This window comes from Lipotes vexillifer, unplaced genomic scaffold, assembly GCF_000442215.2.
Source record: "Lipotes vexillifer unplaced genomic scaffold, Lipotes_vexillifer_v1.1 scaffold23, whole genome shotgun sequence".
Taxonomy (NCBI): domain Eukaryota; kingdom Metazoa; phylum Chordata; class Mammalia; order Artiodactyla; family Lipotidae; genus Lipotes; species Lipotes vexillifer.
The window spans coordinates 3,703,787-3,712,201 of NW_006796283.1; the positions used below are offsets into that span (position 1 = coordinate 3,703,787).

The 8,415-nt window shown below is 59.7% G+C and overlaps 1 protein-coding gene across 1 annotated transcript in view; it reads left to right on the top strand.

Moving 5' to 3' along the window:
• The window catches only part of ACSF3 (acyl-CoA synthetase family member 3), a 52,250-nt gene that overhangs the window by 19,031 nt on the left and 24,804 nt on the right, over positions 1-8,415 (top strand). The window contains exon 6 of the mRNA XM_007468444.1: positions 4,870-4,982. Within this exon, the coding sequence (XP_007468506.1) occupies positions 4,870-4,982 (113 nt within the window). The remainder of the gene's footprint in view (positions 1-4,869; positions 4,983-8,415) is intronic.

Here is an 8,415-nt window from a genome sequence, read left to right on the forward strand (position 1 = left end):
GGGAGGGGCAGCGTGCACGTGGCGTGGGAGGGGCAGCGTCAGGCAGTGCGGGCAGGGCAGCGTCACGCGGTGTGGGAGGGGCTGCATTACGGCGGCGGTTGAGCGCGGCAGCGTGCACGTGGTGTGGGTAGGGCAGCAGGACGCGGTGTGGGAGGGGCAGCATCACGCGGTGTGGGAAGGCCCCCATCCCACGGTCTGGGACGTACTGCGTCACGGTGTGGGCGGGGCAGTGTCACGCGGTGTCTGGGGGCAGCGTACACGTGGTGTGGGAGGGGCAGCGTCCACCCAGTATGGAAGGGGCCACGTCACGCGGTGTGGGCAGGACAGCCTGCACGAGGTGTGAGAGGGGCAACGTCATGCGGGGGGGGGGGGGGGGGGGATACTCTTTGGCCCAGAAGCAAAAACTGGCCACGCTGGGTTTAGAAATACGAATTGAGAAAGCTACTTCAAAACAAGACCACCTTTTTTCAAAACCGAAAACATTTCCCTCCCAGGAGGTTGGGGCATGCGCAGTCTCCAACATGGCGGGGGGGGGGGGGGGGGCGGGAAGGCCCCCATCCCGTGGTCTGGGAGGGACTGCGTCATGTGGTCTGGGAAGGGCCGTGTCACGCGGTCTGGGAGGAGCAGCGTGCACGCGGTGTGGGGAGGGCAGCGTGCACGTTGTGTGGGCGGGGCCGCGTCACGCGGCGTGGGAGGGGCAGCGTCACACGGCGTGGGCGGGACAGCATCACGCGGTGTGGGCAGGGCAGCGTCAGGCGGTCTGGGAGGGGCCGCGTCCCGCTGCGTGGGAGGGGCAGCCTCACGCAGCCTGGGAGGGGCAGAGTGCACGTGGCGTGGGAGGGGCCACGTCCACGAGGTGTGGGCGGGACCCCATCTAGTTGGGTGTAGGAGGCTGGCCCTGCGTGGTTGACCCTGCTCTGTTCCACCCACTTGGGTTGGGGCAGGGGGTTCTGGGGTCTGAGCAACTGCCCTGCCCTAACACAGCAGTCTCTGCCTTTTGTAGACCTATCTTTAACAAATCATAGGTGTTTCTGTGGAGATTTTAATGCCACCGTTGTGGTAGTGGTGCTGTAATCCTGTCAGAATTTTCCTTTTTTTATATATAAACTTATTTTAATTTATTTTTGGCTGTGTTGGGTCTTAGTTGCTGTGCGCAGCCTTTCTCTAGTTGCCGCGAGTAGGGGCTGCTCTTTGCTGTGGTGCGCAGGCTTCTCATTGCGGTGGCTTCTCTTGTTGCAGAGCACGGGCTCTAGGCGTGCAGGCTTCAGTAGTTGTGGCTTGTGGGTTCAGTAGTTGTGGTGCACGGGCTTAGTTGTTTCTCTGCATGTGGGATCTTCCCGGACCAGGGCTGGAACCTATGTCCCCTGCATTGGCAGGCGGATTCTTAACCACTGCGCCACCAGGAAAGTCCTGTCAGTGTTTTCTTTATAGACATTCTTAGCAGTTCAGATTTCATTGAATAGGGTGGACAGTCCTGACTTCCTTAGGATGGGAGAGGGGCTGGAGGTTGAATCAAGTACCAATGGCCAATGATTTAGTCAATTGTACCTGCATAATAGAACTTTCATAAAAACCCAAAACAAGGCTGGTGAACACGGGTTGGTGTTGGAGTGTGATGTGCCTAGAGAGTGTGCAAGTTTAGAGACTCCCACCCACCCACATACTTGCTAGAGGCGTCTCTTCCATCTGGCTGTTCCCACCTTGTATCCTTTGTAATGAAGTGGCATTCTAGGCAGTGACTTGTTTTCTTGGGTTCTGAGAGCTGCTCTAGCAAACCGTTTAATCCCAGGAGGGGCCCAGGGAACTCCCAGTTTGCAGCCAAGTTATACAGAAGTTGTGGGTAAGTGGGGACATACCCCTGTGACTGTCAGTCCTGTGGGACTGAGGGCAGCCACTCACCTCCCTGGAGGCCACAGCAGATCCCGTAGGGTTCCCTTCTCCACAGCATCTCCCCACATCTCCCTGTGTTCCCAGCGTGTGGATGGAGCCTCTGCTTCCTCCTTTCTGTGTTACTGAACTGAGCCAATTTACTGACACTGGGTTGTGGTGAAGGAAAGTGCAGGATCCAGGCAAGGAGAACAAGCGGCTGGTGCTCAAAGGACCCAGACTCCTTATGGCTTTCAGGGAAGGGCTATTAAAGGCGACCTTTGCGGGTAGGGCTGCAGGATGTGTGACATTCTTCTGACTGGTTGGTGGTGAGGTAACAGGTTGGTGTCCCAGGAATATCAGTCATCAGCCTTCTGGTTCCAACTAGTCTGGGGGTCTCAGCATGTAGTCACCATCTTCCACCTGGGTGGGGGCTTTAGTTCACGCAGAACAACTCCAAGATGTGCGTCATATTAGTGTGTACGTCTCTTGAGGAGGAGGTACGACTCTGTCTTATTATCGATCTATTGTTTGAGCTCTGAGGTAACTGCTTTTTCTTTGTCTCTGTGTTACTCTAATTAGTAACTGCCTCAGTCTGCTCTCTGGATCTCAGGGAAGGTTTAGGAGACTAGAGAGTCTTTTTACAAACCCGAAACGAGGGACATGGAGGGGCTTTCGTACTCCGAGGATCCCCAGGGCTCACACTTCAGGAGGCGTCGCCGGTCTGGAGGGCTTGGGCCTGAGCAGGCGTCACACCACTGCGGGGACGAGAGCTCAGAAGAAGCGGGACGAGGGGCAGATTTCACTCCTGAGCGAGGTGGTTGCTTGTGCTTAAGATTCTGTACTTGGTTTAATGAAGTGCCTTCTGATGAAATCATCACATTCCGCCTGATGGCTCAAGGTGTGTTCATGGAACTCTTTACTTCTGGCACATACTAAAGGAATCATCCTGACTAGGCTCAGAAAGTGATAAATCAATTCACAGTACACCTCCTTCACACAGCAAGAAATCCTCTTACTGCCTGGGAGCCCAGGAAGAAGGGCCATCAGCCCAGTGGGCCCGACCGACGTCCTCTTACACACGGCCTTTCTCTCCCGCACTTTATCAACCCATTTCTTCCCTTAAACCTTCTGTTCGGTGGCTTTTACACACACACTGAGGGCTAAAGCCTAGGTCATACTGCTGACATTTGGCCATAAAATATGAGCAATTGGGAGTGATCTGAAGACCTTGGAAAACGTCTCCAAGATGCCTGGGCCTGGTCCGTAACCAAGCAGTCAGAGCTGTGGCCCCGCCGGTCCTTATCAGACCATGAGGTCCAAGGAGGAGCAATGCAGGCGACAGGGCTGAGACAAACGCTTCACTGGAGACAGATCCAGAGGAAAGCTACGACGCTGAGGTCCGCTGAGAAACACATCCCGAGTGTCGGGACTGTGGCCGCCTTGGCCCCGGGTCCTGCAGAGCCTGCAGGAGGGCAGGGCTTGGACCCAGCTCATGTTGACAGCCTAGGTCTCGTCTCTGGTCCTCATGTCTTGTCTGCAGCTGAGGTGGAACACCTCCTCTTCCAGGTTGTCTCCGGTCTTGTACATCCTGGCACTTGTGCAGCCACCGGCCCCAGCAGGAAGAGAGGAGGATACATGCCTGGCGGTTCCTTTCATACACAACATCCAGGGGGCAAGTCCACAGAGAATGGGTTAGTGGTTGCTGGGGTGTGGGGAAGATACGACAGTTGACGGGGACAGGTTTCCTTCTGGGCTGATGGAAAGTTCTGGAGCTAGATGGAGGTGATAATGGAACAATGTTGTGAATGTGCTGAATACCCCTGAATCCTAGGCTTTATAACGAATAGCTGCATCATATATGGATTTCACTGTAGTTTTTAAATCTTTGGAAGCAAAAGAGAAGGAGGGGAGGGAGGAGGAGGAGGATGCGGCGGGGGCGGCCCCAGGGCCTCAGACAAGACAGGCTGAGGAGGACGGCGGCGCCATCTAGCAAGCGGGGCCCTGTGTCACAGACTTTTCCAGGCGTGTGGACCCCAGAGCGCTAAGCAGCTCGTGGAGTTTGCCAAGTGGGCTTCCCGGGACTTTTCTCCTGTGACAAGTCCTCATTGATAACAGTTAAAATAAAGGGCCTGAGGGGCTTCCCTGCTGGCGCAGTGGTTGAGAGTCCGCCTGCCGATGCAGGAGACGCGGGTTCGTGCCCCGGTCCGGGAAGATCCCACGTGCCGCACAGCGGCTGGGCCCGTGAGCCATGGCCGCCGCGCCTGCGCGTCCGGAGCCTGTGCTCCGCAGTGGAAGAGGCCACAACAGTGAAAGGCCCGCGTGCCGCAAAAAAAAAAAAAAAAAAAGGGCCTGAGACCTTGAAGTGAAGCTTTTGGCCCTGGAATCTCTGCCCCGCCTCAGCTATTCATTACAGTGGCCACGGGGACTCCACTGTGGCCACCACCTGCCCTAACCTTTGCAGGTTCAAAAGCTGATTATAGCCACACAGGGGTGAAGACGCTGAGTCACGCACAGGCACCTAACAAGCGAGCTGGGACGCTGGCTGCGTTACCCCTCGCCCTCTGGCATCTGTCCCACTCCAGTCCCTTGCCAGCGACAAACTGCGGTAATCGGTGCCCTGACCGCTCAGCCAGGCGCTCCAGTGAGATAGAAGTGCCCTTGCATCTTGCCCTGGGTGCCGGGCGGCCCTGCCGAAGTGACCTGGAGGCCCTGTAGGGCGTTTGGAGCCCTGGCTGCTGCTCTGCGTGTCCCGCCTAAGGCTGTGCTCTTGGCTCCTGGGGCTTCGCCCCCCTGTGTGCACGTGACAAGGGGCAGGACCCCTGTGTGCGCACGTCATGTCTATGCGGGATTCCCATGTGTGTGCACGTGACATCCACGCGGGAACCCCCACCTCCGTGTGTGCACGTGACGTCAGGCAGATCCGAGCACCTCAGTGTGCAGCGCTCTCCTTCAGAATCCTGCTGACCGCCCCTTTCCCTCGCGCCTCCCCGCCCCTTGCAGGCTCTGTGGGGACCCCGCTGCCCGGCGTCGAGGTGCGCATTGTGTCAGAAAACCTGCAGAAGGACGGCTGCCCCTACGTTGTCCACGCGGAGGGAAATGAGGACGACACCAAGGTGAGCCCCTGTGTTCTCTCTGGCGGCACGTGGGCATCACACGGCCACGACCACCCAGCAGGCCGATGGCAGAGATTGAGTCCCCAGCGCTCGGGGACGCGGCCCCTGAACTGCGGCGCCGCTGGCTGGCCTTGACTCAGAGCACTGCTGGTGTTTGGGGCGTTGCCTGCCGTGTGGACGGTGCAGAGCGGAGTGAGGCCCAGCAGGGCTCCCCGCGCTCAGCCAGGCTCCTCCTGGGCTCTGTCCTCTGGGCCACGTTGAGATGGGTCCTGATAGCCTCAGCTAAGAGAGCCCGAGTTAAAGCAGAGATCATTGTCGGCAAGATCTTGTTAAAATTTCTGCGTTGGCGGGACGCTGGCACCCACTCGGAGTGGACGCCGACAGTGTCACCGGCCCCCAGCCTTGCAGTCGCCCATTTGGACAAATTCACGGAAGCTGTAAATTGAGGTTCCCCACTTGGGAAGTCACTGTTCCCTGCTTTCTGTGCTGTTCTAAGTTCCGGAGGGCAACGGGAAGAGAGGACTGTTGTCCTGTTTCAGTGAGGACTTTCACAGCCACAGGTCTGCTGCTCACAAGTGCTCAGGGTCACGGCAGAGGTTCGGTTTTGCTGGAAGTGGAATTTTGATTTAAGAGATTGTTTTCTCCATAGCGGATATACATACTCTTGACTTCTGTCACCCTGAGGAGTTTTAAAAGCTGAAAGTAGCAGCGATCCTGCCTCTCACTTGTGCCGGGAGGGGTGGCGGACAGGCCCCGCCCTTGTGGGCCTCGGTCTGCAGTGGGAAATGGCAGCGTTCAAGAGATGGTTGTTGAATGTCTTAGCTCGAGAACGTAGGCACAACTTGGGTGGTTTTTTCTGTAATTTTATGAAAAATGACATCAAGAAGTATGTGTCCGTTTACGCAAGAACCTCTCACCTGGACCCCCCTTGCTGGCCTCCCGCCCCCTCGGCCTCTCCCCCCACACGTAAGGACCCTCCAGACCAGCCTTGCTGCCGCCCACGCTGTGTGGGCAGCTTTCAGGGTGGCCTCAAGGTCCCCAGCCGTGGCTCTCGCATTGGCCCAGCTGGTCCAGGGCCGTCAGCCATGCCCAGGGCTTAGGGCCTTTTTCTGGCTCTCGGCCTGTACCCTGCGGTCCTCTCTGCCTCCTCGGGGACTCCTCACACCCGAGTCACCTGTCCCAGCGTCCAGCCCTCCTGCAGTAATGGGGCTGCCTCCACCTACTGGATGCTCAGTCCGCCGGTTCTGGGTGTCGTTCCGGGAACCCTGCTTGGGAGTAGGTCCCCAGCAGAGCAGCGTTGGGGGCATGTGGGTCCATCAAGCAGTAGCAGCACAGATGGCAGGGGGGGTCCCTGCACCGCCCTGCCTGAGCACCTGTAATGCTGGATGTGGCAGGGATGCTGCCAGAGAGGAGGTGCGGGTGGGCAGCGTCTCCCTCCTCAGTCACACCGAAGTTTAGCAACTTGGGGCAAGCAGCCGCCCCCTTACCCGGCTCCTACTGGGGGCTGTAGGGGTTTCCTCACTGAAACGCGCTCAGAATAGGAGGTGGCAGCCTGGCCCTGAGCATCTTGATGGTCTGAGAAGGAAGCACGTGGTCCACGGTGTGGGGGCTCGGGGGCGGTGGAGACAGGGCAGGGATGACGATCTGCTGGCCACAAGCAAGGCCTCATAAACGTGAAGGTAAGGAGACCTGGAGCTCGCGGCGGCGTGTTCTAGAACGTTTCCAACTCAGTCGAGGGGTCAGTGAGACACACGGTCCAGAGTGGAGCCGTCTCCATGGCCGATGACGGCCCGGGGCGGAGAGCGCAATCACAGGCCGGTTGCCCCCGGGGGCTGGGGTGGGCCTGGGCTCCCTCCCCGGCTGGTCAGAGTCCACCGCCGTCCCCCCACCTCCCCTCTGCCGGGAGCACGACAGGGGCACTCCCCCCATCCCGTGGCTTTCCCCAGGAGCCGCCTCCCGGCTGGGGGTATTGCTCACCACCCTGCCCCCGGGACCCTTGAGGGGAACTAGGCCAGACTCCACACTCAGGCGGGCGAGACCTCCGTGGAGCCTCCGCCTGGGTCCCTTCGCTGCACAGGACGGGCCAGGACGGGGTGCGCGCCGAAGGCAGGAGAACCGGGCTCAGGCCTTGCTGAGGAAGCACTGCGCTCGGCTTCTGTGACGTCACAGGCACTCCCCGTTGCTGACGGTGGCGGTGAGGAGGACGCCGGCTGCTCGCCTGGCCTGGAAAGTGCTGGCTGTGTCCCTGATGGGGACTCGCAGCGAAAACCCAACCGCTGGCTTCTGATCGCCGCCCACGCTCGGCAGGTCCGGACGGCAGGGACTCTATCACGTTCTGAAATCAGGGGGGCTGCGGGAGGTGTGGTTCAAGGTTTTTGTTAACATTTAATTGGAAATCACTTCAAACTTACAGGAAAGTTGCAAAAATACCAGTGTGCAGAAAGCCCGCTCGCCCTTTCCCGGTGCACTTGCCCTTCCCCTCTGTCAGGGCACCATGCGGGCCAGCATGGGCTCCTGCAGTGTCAGTCCTCCGCGTGGCGACTCCCTCCACTGCAGGCTCTCTGGGGTCAGGGTCCTCTTTGCTTGTCATGAGGGCACATCTTGAACTTGGAAGTACCCCCTAAGCCTGATGGTCACAGGCCCTTTGACCCGAATGGCAGGCGCAAGGTCAGCACAGGCGCATTGACCAAGGAGACGTGTGCATCGTGGCAGGCGTGCGCGCTGAGCCCGCGGCGGGGCAGCAGGGCTGGTGGTGGGCCAAAGCCTCTCTGGGGCTGACCTCTCTGTGGGGTCTGTGGCTGGGGCCTCTCCATCCTCGCTTCCTTACTTCTCTCCTCCAGCCGGCACGTGATGAGCCCCCCTGGGCTGGAGCCTGGGGAAGGAACTGCAGCAGCGGTGATGGCGCCCACCAGGCGTCGCAGCGCTGCGGTCAGGGTCCTCCCGCCTCTGAAGCCTGAGAGCTCCTGCTTCTCTGGCAGGAACCAACCGCCGAGAATCAGGAGTGGTGACCAGGGGCCTCTCGGGCCTGTGCCTGCCCCACAAAGCGGAGGCCCAGGGGAGGACAGGAGCCCTGCGAAGGCACAGGGTGCCTGGGCCAAGGGGTGCTCCCAGGCAGCAGGGAGAATCCGGTCCACTCCTGCCAGCCCAGAGAAAGGGCAGAGGGAGGCTGTGGAGGCCCGATGCCCGACGCTCAGGGGATGCTCCCTTGTCCTGGGTATGGTCAGGGTGACCTGCCCACCCTGCAAAGCATGGCTGGGCTCCTGCTGTGGATCCCCGTCTGTGTCTCCCAGCGTGCGGGTGCCCTGGCCGCGCTGGCTGGTCCGTGGTCAGCGGCCTGGGGGCACTCCGGTGCCCCAGCCTCCACGGCTCTGCAGCCATCGCCTCCTGAGTCTTGCGCTTTGTCTGGCGGGACGTCAGGGGCTGGGAGAGCGGG